We start from the raw sequence: 19,078 nt of genomic DNA, 5'->3' as shown, positions 1-19,078 counted from the left end.
AGAAGTTACAAAGCGATCGAACCCTAGTCAAATGGGCATCAACCACGTGACTACTCCACCAAAAAGTTGTCATTTACTCCAAAATTATCAATATGTTCAATCAGAACAAGTTATTGCTGAAATTCGCGCGGGAACATATAATTTTATTTTTTAAGATTTTGAGAAGGATTTGGAACTCATCTATCTGAATAGAGATATGCATTACTATCATTTCCTTTATGTACTACAATTATGGCGACCTTGAATATTACCTATTGAATTTAAATTAATAGGCCCGACTTGAGCGAGGGCATAAAGTGTTGGGTTCACTAAGTACTTTTGCTGAGCCACCAATTCCAAGCTGAGACTGGGTTAGATCTGGCTCTCGAGTCAGGTCTCACTTTAGAGAGGAGGTCAGCGCATGAGACTGGCTCCATGGAGCAAAGAAAACCTCCTGTCTCAATGGTGGAAGGATAACGGGCACAACTGCATTTCTAAGAACCCAACACATTTTGTAGATACGTATTAAAATAAATTAGTTAATTGTATTTGAAAGCTGCTGGCCACATCAACACGGTATATCTTTGAAGTAGCAATCAGCGTGTTGGTCCTGGTTCATGTTTCTAGGTTTTTATCACAGTGGATTCCAGACCAATTTGGTTTTCTTTTATAGGAGCATGAATTTTTATTATAGTCCTTTCTTTTATGGTTGGCTAGCATGGAAAACTTGAATCTTTGGAAAAGTATTCAAAAATTGGCAGCTGCATGAGGACTACTTTTAGCAAAGCTTATAATCAGCTCATTTGTCCTGGCTCATGTTTCTACCAGCATCTACTTGCATGTGCACAACTCATTAGGCCTTAAAATGATTGGTTTTGCCATTTTCTGTATTTTATGAAGGTTGGAGCTTTATGCAAGATTTTGATTTATTTTTGTTTGGTTGTTGTCCAACTGTTGGAGGCTTCATAACCATGAGTGAAAATATGTTTTTCTCTCAAACCAGATCCTATTCTGTAAGGCATCAAAACAACTTTTGTCTGTATATAGAGTAGAATTATTAGTTAGTTGTTGGACTTTGAATGTAACACATGTTACCAATGTTTTGCTCTTATAGGTATTGTTAGTGTAGCAACATTTTAGCGTGGTGGCTTGGCTTGTGCTGATGATCTATTTGGTTTTCTTCTACAGGAGTACAAATAAATCATGCTCCTTATGCTTGTCTGGTTTAGTGACCTTGAGGTAAAATATGTTTTTTCTCTAAAACTTGACCCCGTGTTTAATTTATTCATTGATTTTGGTGGTGTGGTGTAGCTCATGGCAGGTTCCCACAAAGTTGGTGGCCTCAAGAAGGTTTTGGTTCTCTTGTATGCGACACAAATATGTATCCTTCCCTCTCTATGGTTTGCTAGTATGGTAACAGTTTTTGAAAAGTGGTGGATGCATCCACATTGTATTTTTGCATTGGTAATCAACAGGTTGGTCCTAGTTCATGTTTCTAGCTTTTTACCTCGATGGGTTTTAGCGAAGTTGTCGTCTTCTCCTTATCGAATTGGGCTTCTTCTATAGGAGTCAAAATACGTATAAGACTTTCAGATGATTAGTATTGTTATTCAACATTTTTTCCATCTATGCAAGTGGGAGCTTTATTTAACATTGTGATTTATTGTTTGGTTGTTACGTTTAGTACTGTTGGACGCTTTAGGTGTGGTTTCACTATGAATGTTCGGAAAGTATATTCTTGTGTTTCCTTCCTCGTTCATATTCTATATTGAATAGTTTGGATTTCTTATTAGTGGAATCCAAATCCTATAATTATGTATTAACTATGATGGTTATATGAATTTAGTGCTGGTAAGACTACGTGAAGAATGTGTTAGGAGTTTGTGACCTTAGGTGTTAAGCACTTGATGTTGTCAATCTCTTTCTAATGTATAGTCTTTCCATTTGTATAAATTCTTCTCTATATGCTTTGGCTTTTAACTAAATATTCTTTGGTTTTATGAGGTTTATTAATCAAATGAGCAGCAAGATGTTAATTGTTAGGTAAAATATGCATTAAGGGTGAGGAAAGGTTGATAGGCAACCAAAGAGATGTATTGACGCCGGACATAATAAGGATGATTATCTTAACAACTAGTTAATTAACAAAAATTAGAGCAACTGTCGCAAGATAGAATGAGGATGATTATCCTAACGGCTAGTTAATCAACAAAAGTTAGGGATTGAGATTGAGAAAAGATGCAAAACACTGAAATAGAGAAAAAACTCTGAAATATATTCACAAATGATAAAAAAATCGAAATTAATAAGTGATACCCAAATAAATAGCTGCCAAATTAGAAATTATGAAAGTTTTTTTAAAAAGGGAAAATCCACATTATTGCGTTAAAATTAACTACACAAATAAACAAGAATCCTGCCAAAAATTTGGGCAAAATCGAATCATAATCACTTCCAAAACTGTAAACTAAATATTTCCTAAGATTGGTGCATGATGTTGCTAATAAAAAAAAATTATCTGCTGCGAATATTGTATATTGCTATATGCATGTTAGCATCTTTATCTGTCATGAATGAGGGCAGTTAACCTTGTGTTACATGTGCCGACACTTCAGATGTCCGTCTGATCCCAAGCAGAATCTGGGGGTGTCACAATATTGATACTTGAAAAATTATAAATTTGCAATTAGCCATATCCTTCAATCTACTAACGAATATAATTGTGAAGTGGCTAATGCGAACCGTGAATCAGGGTTCAACATGTATATTTAACTGTCCACGTGTAAGCTCACTTATTATGAAAAGATAAAAATGTCAAGATCATTTAAACCGTAACCTTCTGAAATCATCTTCTACCCCAAACCCCAACTTCTCGAAAACCCATCCCCTTCTTATTCCTTGATTGTTGATGCCTATGGTAGTCGAAACCAAATCGAACTCATCTTTAACTCTCAAATCGAATCCCATCCTCAAATCCAAACCTCTCGAAAACCAGTCTGATTATCTCAATTCCTCCATCACTTATGATTACGGTGGCCAAGAATCCTTCACCGATGGTTGCAATTTAGGTTTTTCTCAAGCTTTTCAAGTTGTATCAATAGAGTCCTTAAATCAAGAAAAAGGTAATATTAAACTAATGTAGATATTGTTATATATGTGTGGATTCTCTATGCATTAAACTTGTAGTGGTTGAGATTCGAACTTAAAGAATGTATTGTAAAGTTTTTGTTGTTCGGTAACTGAAACCATTTGAAACTAAATTGCTGCTTGATTCTTGTTATTGATAGAGTGGTATTCTCCGCCCCTGTCAAGTAAAGTAGAGAGAGAACTGGAAGAGAGAAGGAAAAAGTGCAAAGTATTTTCAAGTCTAATGGGTGAAGAATGCCTGACACGTTGACCGCCTTCGAAACTTTCAAATATAATACAAGTAGTCTAATCCCCAGGGTGGACCCCATGAAAGGCATTAGACGGACTAACAACAAGCGAGATAAAGAAAGTAGCTAGCTCTATGTGTAAAACCTTGCTACGAGAGTCTTTCTCCAATGAGAAAAAAGAAAGTTTTGGGGCAAGACAAGAAAGGAACTCGCCCTTTGACACCAAGGGATAAGAGAGGATTTCTGGTGATGACTTGGTGAATGGAATCTATGAGAGAAGGTTTTTGAATCGAGTTCTGACCAAATAGAATGCAAAGCTAACGAGTACAATCGAACATTGTAAAGAGTCTAAGGGCGGGATCAAGCTTGAAAGGAATGGACGGGCTTAGGATTAATAGTGAACACAGAACCCCTTGCTTATAGATATGAGATCAATGACATAAAAGATAGATGCCGAGAGAAACTGCTAGAGTTCTTTATTGTGTTGTGAAGAGAAATTGAAGATGAAGATTTGCTAATCCAGTGCGGGCACTGGATGAAAAAGATAGAGAAGAGAACAACTCACATACCTTAGGAGCACCAATCTCCCCCAGCAAACATCTATCTACACGCGACCTATGGATAGAAAGAAAAATGCAGGAAAGGAAAATGAAATAAAATAGATGCTTTGGGACTATGAGATACGTAGATAGGGAGTAAGCAGATGAACGACTGCAAGGACTTCCAGCAATAATAGCTAAACTAACTAGATGGGTTGCCCAAAACCTGGAGCTGACATTTCAATCAGAAATCAACATTGGATCCCAGCTATCCGAAAAATGCAGATTGAAGCGGAGGATCACAAAATGCAACACAATAAGGGTTAAACCAAGCGCTTGCACAGAGGAAGAAGCGAATCAACCAGAATGGATATAAGGAGGAGAGGTGGAAGACAGATTTTCGAGCTTGCAAGCAACAACGACTGAAAAGCTGTTGCGCACTAGCTTGTAGTTGGGTATAATAGGGGTGCCCCTTTCTAAAACTTATACTTAATATAAGGTAAGTTTTTTGGAACCCTAGTTTTGGAGTTTTCCCCAACCTGTACCAATCTAATAAAAAGGGGCTTACATTTTTTAGCTGCATCACACTGCCACATAAATAGTGGATTCGCTAGCTGGATAAGTCGCCTTCTCTGGAAAAGAATAGTGAAAACCCATGTCACTTGGGTAGGGTTGCTTATTTACATTTAGTAAGACCACTTTGGTGAGCAAAACTCAATGATATAGGCATGGTTGCTTACAAGGCAAAAGCTAGCTTCTAGATGTTCTTTGCCTGAACATATAGAGGAAGCAACCTTCTTTCGGACCTATGTACCGGTAGTGGAGTAGCTTACTACTTTCAATTAGAAAAAGGAAAATTGAGCAAGGCAATGGAGAAAGAAGTTGTCCCCTCTTCTCTAATAACCCACCGCCAGTCATATATAGTGCTTCGCTTGCTACCGCATATGTAGAAGAAGAGGGAGCAGGGAAAGAAGAACAACAATTTGACTTTGGCACATGAGGTAGCGGCTTTGGCTAGGTAACATAATGGAAATGTATTGGACTACAAATCCTGGAATGACAGTTCGACCCCATCCTTGGCCTTGGGGAGTGGCGAGCAGCACGAAACTTTAATTAATCAAATGGCAAATGGGGGTTTTTCTTCTTTGGAAATCCACAAACAACATTCTGGAACTTCCAAACCAAAAAGATACAACATGAGAAGGAGCTGTTTACGTTACGCTTCAATAGAATGAATTCGATAAGGGTAGAATATGCCCCATGGTCGATCAAAGGTCCTGTGCCATTGGAACTCAAATCTATCTTACCTTCAATCCATCTTTGTCGAGCCAGCTCATTACAAAATGTTAGACCAATCTTAGGACTGACGCAACCAAATTGGTTGAGGAAAAGGGGAACCCAACAACCAAGCACTCCCGCCCCAAAAGTGGAGATCGAACAACCGTTGGGTTGTTAAGGAGACGTCTGAAGAGAGGCGGGCGCCCTTTAAGTTTACCACACTACCCACAATGCTTATGAATAAATTGTTTTGTATAGGGTCGTTGTCATGTGGCAATTAAATTCTTGAACATGTCCTTGTTTTGAATACATTGTATTGTGATAAAAGTAACATGTGATATGTCAAAATAATTGAATATCATAATTTATCAGCATTGTGATAAAAATGTTGTGCATTTGTTTTTATAATAAACATATTTCTTTCATAAGGAAACACAAGTACATCGTAGTACACAGAATAACAACTACAAAGTTAATGAGATTCTACACTGAATAAAATCTGGACTCTGATTGTGACCAACCACTCCTTTTCTTCTCGATTGGTCACGAGTCTCGTCTATACGTTTAAATCTCGAATCTTATTTTTAAATTACTGGATGATTTTTAAATCAAGTAAGTTGTCTGAAAATCTTCTCAATATCTTTATGAGTCCAAAACTTATTTTAATGGGGGTATTTTAGTGTTATTGGACCAAACCCAATTTTCAAGTAAGGCTATTTAATTGTTAGTGCCCCGAAAATAATAAAGTTTTAGAAAATTATTTTATTTAAATGATTTTATTTCTTTAGGAATATTATTTAATATTCATCATTTTATTTTATGTTAAAAACTCTACTTATTTAGATAATTGTATTTCTCCTAAGAAATATTTACTAAAACTCATCAATTTAATTGCTGATGAAAAATATAATTTTTGGACAAAGAAAAACAAAGTTGGATTTTAAATTTGGTCCCATTACATTTCTATTTCATTTTCCAATTTGTTTAGTTTAGTTTATTTCTTCAAATTTAATCTCCACCATTGAATTTAAATTTGGAACCCAAGATGTAAGGCCTAGATTAATTACCCAAAAACTCGAATTTCTCTCCTCCCTTAGCTGACTACCACAAGTACACAAACAGGAGCTAAGCCATCTCTGACCCCATGAGCGACTGTGAGCCACCCAAAATCAAAGAAGAAGGCGGCGGATGGAGGGCAACAACCACCGGCAGCCTGTAGCCTCCATCCACAACCAACAACCGCCATCACCTTGAGCATAAGCCACGATCTCCTCCGCAACAAGCCTTTGTACACCACTGCTTAGCTAGAACCCTCGCTGTCGTCCATGGACAATCACCACCAAATAGACACAGTAAGGTACACACACAGAGGCTCTCTTTGCTCTTTTTCTTCCTTTGCTACTTTTTGCCTCTCTTGCTCACCCCTTAGCCTCACGGAAGCACACGACCATGATAGCACAACCCGGCTTCACTCTCTACACTATACATGGCCAAAGATGCCCCTATGTCCAGCCAAGAACCCCCATGAAGAGCTCTTGCGGCAGCCATCACCGCTAGTCCAGTGCAGCACCACGAGAAGTCTCCTCTCACGTCACTACCTCGGTATAGCTCCCTATCTCTATATAATTCCTTCTCCCTCTTGTATGGATGTTTAGATGATATTCAAGTATTGTGGGAAGGCCTAACTGAGTGAGGTATAGTTCTGTTGTTTTGATTTATGGACTAAGAGAGGTTATGGTTTGAGATATAGAGCCACGTAATTTTGGAGCTGGATGCATGTTTAGTTTAAATGTGTAAGAATTTGATGGTATGGAAAGATGGATTGAGAATATGCATATGCATCAAATTGTATTTTAGGATTGGACAAAGAATGTTTAGTTGAGATAACTCTTGGGTTGAAATTGCATGAGTTGTGTTAAATGTCGGTAAGATTTCAGCTTCCCTTTCTCAACTCATTTATATCCTTAGCCATTGAATTCATATTGTTCTAGGCTACATTAGGAGATGTTTTAGCAACCATATCAAGCCTTGTGCAGCACCCTATATTAGCTAGGCTCCTTGCTTCACTTGTGAACCATTAGTTCAGCCCCATGACAACTTACACAACACTTTGTTCATGCCACTTGCTCTTATGCCACATATGGCCATTAATTGGTCTCTCTGTGCCACATATTGAATATGTTCAACCACACTAAATGCTAAACTCTTGGCTATGATATTTGGTAATGACTTAACTCTCTACCTCACTCTTATATGGATTGTTATATTCATTTGGTTAGATGATGTGTTTTGAGTGTATGAGTAGAGGAATATCATGGTTTGAACTTATGAACTAATGAGTTTGCTTTTCCAAGGGGCTTATGAGTTTGAGAAAAGTATTTGTGAAGGTAGAAACAAGAGAAATTAGTTCAACCCACTGCTTGATGAGGTAGAATAAAATTGTACACCGTTTTTGGTCTAGGCAATTCGGTTTCTTTTTTAGTTTCTACAATGGATTTAGCTCTATCATTTCCTTTACTTAAATCCCTTTTCAATTAGGTTTAAACCTCCATTTGATACGTCAAACCATTAGAAATTAGTGTTTTGCTTGTGAGCCTCCACCTCATACTTAAACCAATGTGAACAACCATAGATTACACTAAACCAATAAAATCTGCAGCTGTGAACTATAGCCTATTTGTGATACCCCATATGATAAGAATAAGGATATGTGGTGTATGAGATCTCACATTGCTTGGGAATAAGAAGTTTTTGCTCTTTATAAGGTTCCAATGGAGCTCTAATTGTATCATTGACTAGTCATTTTGAAGTATAGACCATGTGGTTTGGGTCTTCTATTGGGGCGTTACAAATGGTATTAGATCCTATCCCAACTAGAAATTTGGAACTTAAGCCATGCCACCTACCACAAACTAGCCCGACGAGGACGTCGAGAATTTAAGGGGGTAGATTATGATACCCCATATGATAAGAATAAGGGTAGGTGGTGTATGAGATCACATATTGCTTGGGAAGGAGAAGTTCTTGCTCTTTATAAGGTTCCAATGGGACTCCAATTGTATCATTGACTAGTCTTTTTAGAGTATAGGTCATGCGCTTTGGGCCTTCCATTGGGGTGTTACAATGTTATGGGCATATGAGGTGTTTAATTGGAGAGAAAGTGAGGGAGTTAGGTGCCGTTTGGATAGTGAGTTGAGATGAGACGAAAGTTGAAAGTTGAATAAAATATTGTTTGAATATTATTTTTTTAATTATTGTTTTGGAATGTGAAAAAATTGAATTGTTTATTATATTTTGTATGAAAATTTGAAAAAATTATAATGATGAGATTATATGAGATAAAATGAAATGAAACAATTTCACTACCCAAACGGGGCCTAAGTCTTTCCCTAGGGTGGTCATGTGAGAGAGAGAAAGGGAGTGAAGGAGAGTGATATGAAAATGAGAACGGCAAAAATGACTCTTATGGGTGTAGGAGGTGTTTGGTTGGAGAGAAAGTGAAGGAGGTGGTTGTGCGAGAGAGAAAGAAAGGGAGTGAATGAGAGTGATCTGAAAATGAGAATGACAAAAACGAATTTTGGGTGTCCTTTTGGGCGTTGGCCCCATAAAGGCTCCACTTAAATACTTCCTCGTTTTTCCACACTAGCCCCTCCTCTCTTTTTTTTTTTATAGAAGAGCCGGAAACCACCTGTCCATTAGCGGCCCCGTCCCAATTTTATTAATCAACCTCACTTATGGCGGAGGAAAACCTTGGTAACAAAACTGACACTCGGGATACAGACCATCCCTTGTATCTAAACCAAAATCCAAAAACAAAATACAAATCCAACTAAAACTACAGACCCATACCAGCAAAACGAAAACTGGAAAAGAAAAAAAAACCTGCTTATACCAGCAAAAACAAGACCGAACCCCGAACCACTCAACCGCAAAACAACTCTGCAAGAAACGAAAACCAGAAACAATCACAAGACTCATCTATTTCTTCCGCCTAACAGAAGGAAGTCCCCATTTAACAACTCTAATCAAACCCCGTAACAGAGGAGAAACCTCACCCATACTCTGCCATACCACATCACCATCAATTGCCCCCCTTTTAGCTAACCAATCCGCAGCCCCATTTCCTTCCCTATGAATGTGCATAAACCGTATATCCATATTAATGATCTGAAGTTGCAATTCGTCCCAATAATCCTCCAAATACCAGCTACCACAGCGTTTATTATCTAACCATGCCAGAACCACTTTAGAATCCATTTCAACATCTACTGCAAACAAATTCAAATTCTTACAATGTTTGACACCCTCCACTAGAGCTCTAAACTCTGCATAGTTACTGGTACCGTAACCAATGTTCTTTGAAAATGCTAACAACAGATTACCATGCATATCCCGGATCACACCTCCTGCCCCTGCCACACCTGGATTCCCAAGACTACTTCCATCCTTGTTGAGCTTCACACGACCTGGTTCCGGCTTAGACCAAGCTATGTAATCAGTCTTTTGTTGTTTGATTGGAACTTGCTGTAAATTAAAACAATTAAGAATGCAAAGGTCAATCTAATTAAATTTCTTAGGCTTTGAAAACCCTTGACAAATAACGCCCACCCACTCTTTGATAGATTGCCACACAACTTGACCAGATTCAATCTTCCCTTCCATACGGGCTTTACATCTCCTAGTCCAAAGCCTCCACGAAATCACAGTAGGTAATACACCCAAAATGACACCAGATTGAGAGGCATTAGAAGCTCTCCTAAACCAACTAAGACAAGTTTCATACCAATTCCTTCCAATAGGTAGCCCAAGCATAACTCCAATTTTTTTCCAGACTTCAGCAGCCTCTTCACCAGCAAATAAAACATGATTTAAGTCTTCATATTGTCCTTGAATACAACAGTTGCATCTCGAGACTAAAGGAATACCAATTCTCCGAATTTTATCATCCACTGCTAAAGCTCCATGCCAAGCCTTCCACATAAATACCGAAAATTTTTTTGGAAGAATGCTATTCCAAATCCACTTATTCCCCTCAAAATTCTGACCTCTAACACGAACACAATCCCAAGCTGATTTTGTTGAAAACTTTCCACTTTCACTAGTAGTCCAGATTAACAAATCACTGCCTTCTTTACAATTTGCAAAAACCTCTAGTACCCTCTCTGCAGCTTCAGACCCGACAAGCCTCTCTAACCGAGCCATATCCCATCCTCTATCCAATATACAATCTTTTATCTTCAAAAGAGGTTGCTCACTTACCAAAACATTATCAGCAAGAGGCCCCTGATCCAACCATTTATCATACCAAAAAAATACATTACCTTCTCGAATTTTCCATTTAGAATTGCTCAAAACTGTAGGAATGTTTCTAACAATCATCCGCCAAAAAATTGTCCCCTTTTTAGAGTCCAACAGCATCAAAGGTTTATTCCCCACATATTTTGAACGAAAAAAATTTGTCCAAAGAGAATCTTCATGCATCAATTTCCAGGCAAGCTTTAAATGAAGAGCCTTTTGCATATCATCAAACGATCTAATACCCAAACCTCCTTCTTCTATTGGCATACAAATATTCCTCCAAGCAACCCATTTTTTCTTACCCTTTCCATCCCTTTCTCCCCAAAAGAAAGCACTCATTAACCGATTTAATGATGAAATAATTAACTTTGGAACTTGTAAAACTGCTAGTTGATGTAACGCCATACTAGCCAAAACATGCCTCAATAAAATCACTCGACCCCCTGCTGAAAGTAATTTCATTTTCCAACCACTAATTTTTCTTTTAACCTTGTTCTCCAACTCTTCCAAATCACCAATTTTCATTCTACCCGACACAATAGGCACCCCCAAATATTTGAAAGGAAACTTACCTTCCGAAAATCCTGTCAATCGTTTAAGATTCCTTCTTCTAGCCATCGAAAGTTTTTTGGAGAAATACATAGCAGTTTTCTCTTTATTAATCAATTGACCAGACCACTTCTCATATGTATTCAAAATATTTAGTAGACACCGAATTGATCGACAACCACCATTAGTGAATATGACCACATCATCCGCATACATTAGATGAGATACTAAAATTGTACCTCTAGGTTGAGAAAAATGTCCAAAACTTTTTTCTTCCACCTTTTGTTTTATAAGACGAGACAGAACCTCCTGTAAAATAATAAACAAATAAGGCGACAAAGGATCACCTTGCCTCAATCCTCTACCACCTTTAAAAAAACCTTTTGTAGTACCATTCATTAATATCGAGTACCAAAGCGTAGTAATACACTCCTTAATAAGACCACAAACAGCAGGAGAAAACCCAAAAGATTGAAGTACCTTCAATAGAAAATCCCACTCAACACGATCATAAGCCTTGGCCATATCAAGCTTCAATACCACCACGTTACCCCCATGAATTTTTTTATTAATAGAATGGACCATTTCTTGTGTTAGACTAATGTTCTCAAAAATACTTCTTCCAGGAATAAACGCACCTTGTTCAACAGAAATAATTTTAGGAAGCAAAACAGCCAAACGGTTTACAAGCACCTTAGAGCAAATTTTATAAAACACCGAACAAAGACTTATTGGTCTAAATTTATCAAACCCATTAGGCTTATCCATCTTAGGAATTAAGACCACATAAGACGACGTATAAAATCTCGACCATTTACCACCTCTAAAAAACTCTTCCACCGCGGCCATAATATCCATCTTAATAATATCCCAGACACTCTTAAAAAAACCCGAACCAAAACCATCCGGCCCTGGCGCACTATTAGAAGGAATGGAATCCAGAGCATTTTTCACTTCATTAATCGAAGGAATAGCCCCAATAATCTCATTATCCTCCAAAGAAATAACAGCCGAAATAATATGAGATAAATCCGGTAAACTATCATGACTTTCAGTTTGTAAAAAATTTGAAAAATAGTTGACAGCACTTAAATGGATCTCCTCAGGAGATCCCAAATAAGTTCCATCTTGTAGTCTCATGTCCGAGACTCTTTGTTTCCGTTTAAAAGACAAAATCGCATGAAAGAAAGATGAATTTTGGTCCCCTTCCGCCCGCCATTTAATTTTAGCCAATTGAGCCAATCTAATTTCTTCCCGTTTACGCCAACTAGCTAACTCCATATTTTTACTCACAAGATCCTGTTCAATCGCCGGATTCCAATGTTGTTGTAGTTCAGATTCCAATTCCTCAATTTTATTTTCTAACCCCTGAATATGAGCTTCGGTTCTACCAAAAATACACTTATTCCATTCACGTAAAGAACCTCTTAATTTTTTAAGCTTAAAAGCCAGCTTCAGAAGACCAAAACCACCCACCTCCTCTGTCCAAATTCTACCCACAAACTGATGAAAATCTGGATGCTCTATCCACATCTGCTGAAACCGAAATGGAGAATGTCCATACTTAAAAAGATCAGACTGAAATTGAATAAACATAGGCGAATGATCAGAAGTTGATCTCGATAAATAACAATTATTCATATTTGGAAATCTAGTCAAGCAACTGGCATTAACTAAACCTCTATCCAATTTTGCCCAACTACGTGCTAACCCTCTTTGGCCATTACACCAAGAAAATCTTCTTCCCGACGACTTCATGTCCATTAAACCACAATTATCAATCCAATTATTAAAATCCTCCATAGCCATTCTCGGACGTGGTCTACCACCTCTACGCTTCAAGTCTTCCCTTATAATATTAAAATCCCCTACAACAATACAAGGTTCATTACCTATTAGATGACCATTGAGAGACTCCCACAATTCTCTCCTCTCACCCAAATTACATTTTGCATAAACAAAACAACAAATGACAGCATTATTTCCCACTCCAACACGAATTAAAATATATTGTTCTTTGCAAATAATCGGCTGAACTAAAATATCATCATGCCAAAACACCCAAATCTTACCAGACTCCCCATCATTTATAATAAACTTATCCATATGAAGAAACCGAGCGACCTCCTGCACCTTGTCCGATGAAGCAAAAGGTTCCATTAACGCAACAATTTTCGGATTTAATTTCCTAACCAAACTTTTTAAACGACCTCTAGAAGTTCCAAATCCTCTAATATTCCATGATAAAATTGGACCAATCATAAAGAAAATTTATTTGGCCGAGAACTTACCCGATTCGAACTTCGAACTTTTTGAAATATTTTCCTCGTTCCTTTTCGCTTAACATTCGCACCCTCATTATCCGAAGCATAGTCTTTTTGTTTCGAGAAATGTTCCACGTTTAGCTCCGTATCTGGTTCAGAAACCGTATCCTCCATACATTCAGTATTCTCCTCAGGTATTTTTCCTAGCTCCGAATCAGAAACTATCGGCTCTAATTCCTTTTCAAAAATCAAATTACTATCCAAATTTTCTGTATTAACAACCCCAGCAAACCTCTCTTCCGTCGACCCCTCCCCTGCCAGCTTCACCAATTCATTCATTTTTAATCCCTCTGTTTCTTCATCTTCTATCTCCTCTACATGATAATCCTTACCAGATAATTCATTTTCTTCAATCAACCTAACATCTATTTCTTGACCCTCCAACTTATCCAGAGGTTCCCCCTCTTTTTCACCCATTTCTTGAGCACCATAATCCCGAGCTTGATCCTGCGACAATACTATTTTTTCCGTATCTCCTTGAGCCATTCCTGCTTCCATCATCATCACTCCCTTGCCTTTATCCAACTCAACATATTTTCCGCTTGTATCTCTGTTTTTTTTTCTTCAGAATCTTTTACATTCTTTCGTATCCAAATCTTTTCTCCATCTCTCCGATTATGCAATTTACAGGTACGAGCATTGTGCCCTTGAATTTTACAATGAGTACAAAACGCTGGAAGCGTCTCATAAATGATTTCTTGCTTGCGTCCCGATCCAGGCATCCCAATCCAAAAATAAGAAATTGGTTCTTTTGATGCATCCATCTCCAAACATAAACGAGCTCCATCCGTGCGAGTTGCACATTTGGTTGTATTATCTCTTCTAATGAACTTACCAATCGGAGCAGTGAAAATCTTTAAAAAAGATTCATGATAGAAATTTGGAGGAAGCCCCGGCAGCACAATCCAAACTGGGACCAAAGACGGTTCCTCATCTTCATTAAACTCTGGATTCCAGTGAAAAACACGATACTGATTCCCATTTACTTCACAAGATTCACGAGAAATTGCTTTGACGAAATCTTGCTCATTGGTCATTCGAATGAAAACATTTCTTGATCTCCGCATAGCTGTAACCATCGGCATGCAAGATAATCCCCAGCAGAGATGTATAAACGACCGAATCACATCCAACGAAGGTCTCTGTCTTATAAACTTCAGCACAATAGAGAACCGAAAAGGTTCCGCAGATCGAGCGATTTCCTCCTTGGTGAGCTGAAAACACATTTCTCCATCCACGTACTTTGGCCCACGAAGAGGCACCAATAATTCTGGAAGTGGTTGCGGAACCATAGATACCAGATCAGCAAAGGAACGTCGACCAGAATCCTTGGCCGCCATGGCCCCCTTCGGGAGACCCGAAGCCTATCTCTCGTCAACTTCTCAAATTCTTGGAGCGTTCTTTGCTCATAAGACAATGTCAATATTCCTGATAATAACTTTGACCTTCACTAGCCCCTCCTCTCATAATCATTTCTAACATAGAAAAAATCAAAAGTCTTTGAGCATGGGCGCCATGTGGCACCATGCCTCTTGCTTGGTCGAAACTCTTCCGCTTCTTCCCCTTATGATTGCCCTAGCTTCGAAAATATCAAATCCCTTAATGCATGTGAGACAAGTGTCATCACTCTTGCCCAAAACCGATGGCCTTAAATTCCCTTGGCGTGCTCCTCAAATGGTCTAGGTTCAATAAACCATCAAGGGTGTGTTAGTCTTTTAGCCGAAACCCTAAGTGGGTTTCTTGGTGTTTTGGGGTTTGGGCGTGTGCATGGTTGTCATTTGGCAATTGAATGCATGTGGGTCTTTGCCCTAGCCGACCCTTTCTCTCTTCCTCTTGTCTTCACTTCCCACTAAGATTCTTTTGAAATCCTCAAAAGTCGTGTGTCATCTCCCAAAGTCCTCTCTTCCTCTTCCATTGCACCCTTCTAGAGACTTGCATACTTCATGCATGCGTGACAAGTAGCAAAAGTGGTGGTTGGCCTTTGTGGTTAGGAGTGTAGATCCCTTGGCTGAAACCTTAAAGTTGCTTTGAGACTTGTGCTTCAGATTGGATATCCTCCCCATGCGGCTCTTCCCATTCCTCATCATTGCTTATCCTCTAGGAACTCACATAAATGCATAGGTGGGTGTGTCGCTCTTAGTGTTCCGAAACTCTCTTTTCTCTCTCCCTTCTTCCACTTTCACGTCCAGGTTCAATTTATTCTAGATGTAGGTTTGCATGTAAGCCATATGCATGTGGGTAGTACAATGGGCGTGTGCCCTTTGTGTGCCAAACCCTAGACTTCTCCTTCATCAAATTTGGCTTCTTCTAGAAGCGTTTAAGCATGCTTGCCAAGTGGCAAAACATGTGCCAATGAGATGCCACTTCCTTAGGCTCCTAATGATGGGGATTTTGGAAATCTAAGGCCTTTTTCCATCCCATGGGCACCTCCCCTAAATTTCTAATCCCTAACTAGGGTTTTCTAAACCCTATCCTTTTGGTGGATGTTTGCCACATGGGCCATTGGCCTAGATAGAGCCCACATCTCTTACTAAGTGCTCTCCTCATTTCTACTTTGGCCCAAAATTCTACTGGGTTGGGACCCAAATGACATGCGAGGACTTGGCTAGGTCTGGGTCGTCACATGAATGAAAGAATGAAAAGGAAATGAGTGAAACAAAATAAAATAAATGAACGTTTTAATATATGAAGCTATATAACGGCCATGACTGAATGAATGATGGTACCAATGGACTGGGTAGATTGCAATGCTAGGTAAGTAGTAATGGTAGTACACCCAGTGTTGCCCTTGGCTGAAAGTGATTCGCAACTTGTGGCCATGGGCGGAATCTGTATCCAAAAGACCACTAACCCTAACACACAAGGCATAAAAGTGTGTACCGGTCAGAGGAAAAGTGATAACAGTTGGTTGAATGTATGAATTGATTAGTTTCTTTATTAATGAATGTATAAGGTGTGAGAAATGTTTTATGAGAAATGAAAATATTTTAAAGAAAAGCCCCACCTTGTAATATTTTCAAAGGAAATAAATGATTTATGTAATGTATGTAGAGAAATGATGAATGCATGAATCAAAACCTATGTTAATATATTTTTACAGTATGAAGTAATGCTTACTGAGTCTTTAACTCATTTTGTTTTTATGTATGTCCCTCCCCTCCCAGAAACAAAATGAAGACGAAGCATCAAGACAGACATGGTCCAAGGGAAAGGTTATAGAAGCCTAGGCAAGTTTATATAATATATGAAATAATATTTTGTAAAAGGACTGTATATTTTAATCAAATGAATTTCGTTGCAAACTCTCTTTTCAATTTATAAAAGAAGTTTAAACTGTAGAATCTTTTATATCTTGAGAAGGAAAGGAAATTTTTTTAAAAAGTTCAGTAATTTCTGTCTCATTTTCTAAATATTAAAGTTCCACAACAAGGACGGATGTTACACTAATGCCACCATTGTACAGTATCTTCCATAAAACAAGCATGCTGGCAAGTAAGTGAGCTTTTGATTCCCTTGGCGACCAACATGAGTAACATCATATGCTTCAATTCAATGAAGACGACCTTGAATTTCTACAATTACACATTCCTGTCTAGAGAAATTATTTTCTATAGAACAAATAGCTTCAATAATAGAGGCCCCTTCTAATATCAAGTGGAAAACACCCAAATGAAAAGTTATTTGTAAACCCCGTAAAGTTGCCAAAGCCTCAATGTCATCAACTTCAAATTCATTTTTCCTTACGACTTGAAGCCAATAAAACAAACCCTTGAGCATCACGTAATATAACACCAATACCAGCTTGTTAAAAATGGTGAAATAAAGCGCCATCAAAATTAAGTTTAACTGAAGGAGGAGGTTTCGAAGAGAGCGAAGAATTTTTTATGTACTACCAACTGGTGTTTCTTAACAGTAATAAAACTCTCAACATACGCCATACAATCAACAATCTCTTGGAGGATACAATCAGAATTTTGAAACAACTTTGTATTCCTATATTTCCAAATACCCTAAGAAATAGTAATAAAAGTAGGAGCTAACTGCATATCATACTTCATAATTCCCCACAACAAATCTGCAAATTGACCCTTCATACCCAAAAAGATACAACCTGAGGACATCTAAGAGCCTATCTGTCATGTACAAAGGAACAACCACAACAAACATGGATAATATCTCATGTTGCTTGATGACATTGTTCATACAACCCTGTGGAAAGAATTCCCCTTTGCATCAAATTCTGTTTTGTAGGAAGACTATCTGTACATGCCCTCTATCCAAAAATTTTACCTTTATTTGGCAATGTCAAATTCCAGAAATGTCTCCAAAACAAAGTATTCTCACCCTCATATGAACTTTCAGCAGCATTCTCATTATTAAGCAAATTCAATGCCAAATGATAACCATAGTTAACAGAGTAATGCCCACTTAGAACCCAGTCACACTACATGATCTTCAGCCCCACTTGAAAGCAAAGGAAGAGAGAGTATAGTTTTAGCCACAAAAGGAGGGAAAATTGAGTGAACCAAAGAAGCATTCCTTGCATTTAAATTGTGAATCAAGAAATTACTAACTATTGAACCAGAACAAACAATTGTTCAAGAAACACCACTCTACCCTATCGTAGGCTCTGTTCATATCAAACTTCAAAGACACTACTCCCTGATAACCTATTGTTCGGTTATGAAAAGCATGAATAGTCTCAAAGGCCACAAGAACAATGTCCGTGATAAGGTGACCCAATACAAAAGCACTTTGGTTTTGAAAAACCTCCTTTGGGAGAATGAGTTTCAATCTATTTACAATCACCTTTGCAATAAGTTTATAAACAGCATTGCATAAACTAACATGGCAAAATTCAGTAATCCTCCAAGCTTTTTCTTGGGAATAAGAACTACAAAAGTCTCACTAAGTGCTTTAGGTATAGTACCATTATTCAGAGAGAACAAGACCACCTTTGTGACCAATTTTCCCACAATACTCCAATACTTTTGGAAAAAGATCGGAGGCATACCATCAGGACCTGGTGCCTTCAAAGATTGCATCTAAAATAAGGCATGCTTGGTCTCATCCTTAGAATAAGGCTTAAGTAAATCAACATTTATGGACTCAGTAACTTTTGTCTGAATAGTATCAAGCCCCATATTACTCGGAGAAGATGTAGCAAACAACGATGTAAAATAGTTATTCACCACAGATTCCAAAGCTCGACCCTCCTACTAGAACCCATCTTCATTCTTAAGCTGACTAATAAAATTCTTGGTTTGTTGTTGTGATGCTTTCCTGTGAAAATACTTAGAATTCTAATCTCCCAATGGAAACCATAAAACCTGAGAACATTGTTTCCACATCAATTCCTCCCTTTCAAGTAACATATTAATTTCATACTAGAGAGATTTAATAAGAGATACTGATACATCTAAATGAGGGCTATCTAACACACTAGACAACTCTTTTTTGACTTGCAACTTAGATTGAATATTACCAAACTTTACAGCATTCCAAGTAACTAAACTACAACTACAAGATAACATTGCATTTTTGCAATTGCCAACAAATTCAACAAAGTTCCCTCCTATCCAAGAATCCGCAATAACATCTTCACAACCTTTCGTCCCATCCCATATGTCCTCAAGTCTAAAAGGTTTTTGTCCTCTCCATTGAATACCAACAGATCCAACTGTATTAAGTAATAAACAATGATGGTTAAAATTTGATGTAAGAAAGTTACACACCT

At 38.0% G+C, this 19,078-nt stretch overlaps 1 protein-coding gene across 1 annotated transcript; it reads right to left on the bottom strand.

Moving 5' to 3' along the window:
• Window positions 1–13,844: 13,844 nt before the first annotated feature.
• On the bottom strand, window positions 13,845–14,681 carry LOC118348614. Its single transcript, XM_035690663.1, has one exon. The coding sequence runs from the start codon at window positions 14,679–14,681 to the stop codon at window positions 13,845–13,847; it is 837 nt and encodes a 278-aa protein (XP_035546556.1).
• Window positions 14,682–19,078: the final 4,397 nt, after the last annotated feature.

This window comes from Juglans regia, chromosome 6, assembly GCF_001411555.2.
Source record: "Juglans regia cultivar Chandler chromosome 6, Walnut 2.0, whole genome shotgun sequence".
Taxonomy (NCBI): Eukaryota; Viridiplantae; Streptophyta; class Magnoliopsida; order Fagales; family Juglandaceae; genus Juglans; species Juglans regia.
This window is presented reverse-complemented; position numbering and strand designations above follow the sequence as displayed.

What these genes read in the sequence shown, in the direction of transcription:
- LOC118348614 (XM_035690663.1), bottom strand. Translation starts at nt 14,681, where the DNA reads ATGGCGGCCAAGGATTCTGGTCGACGTTCCTTTGCTGATCTGGTATCT.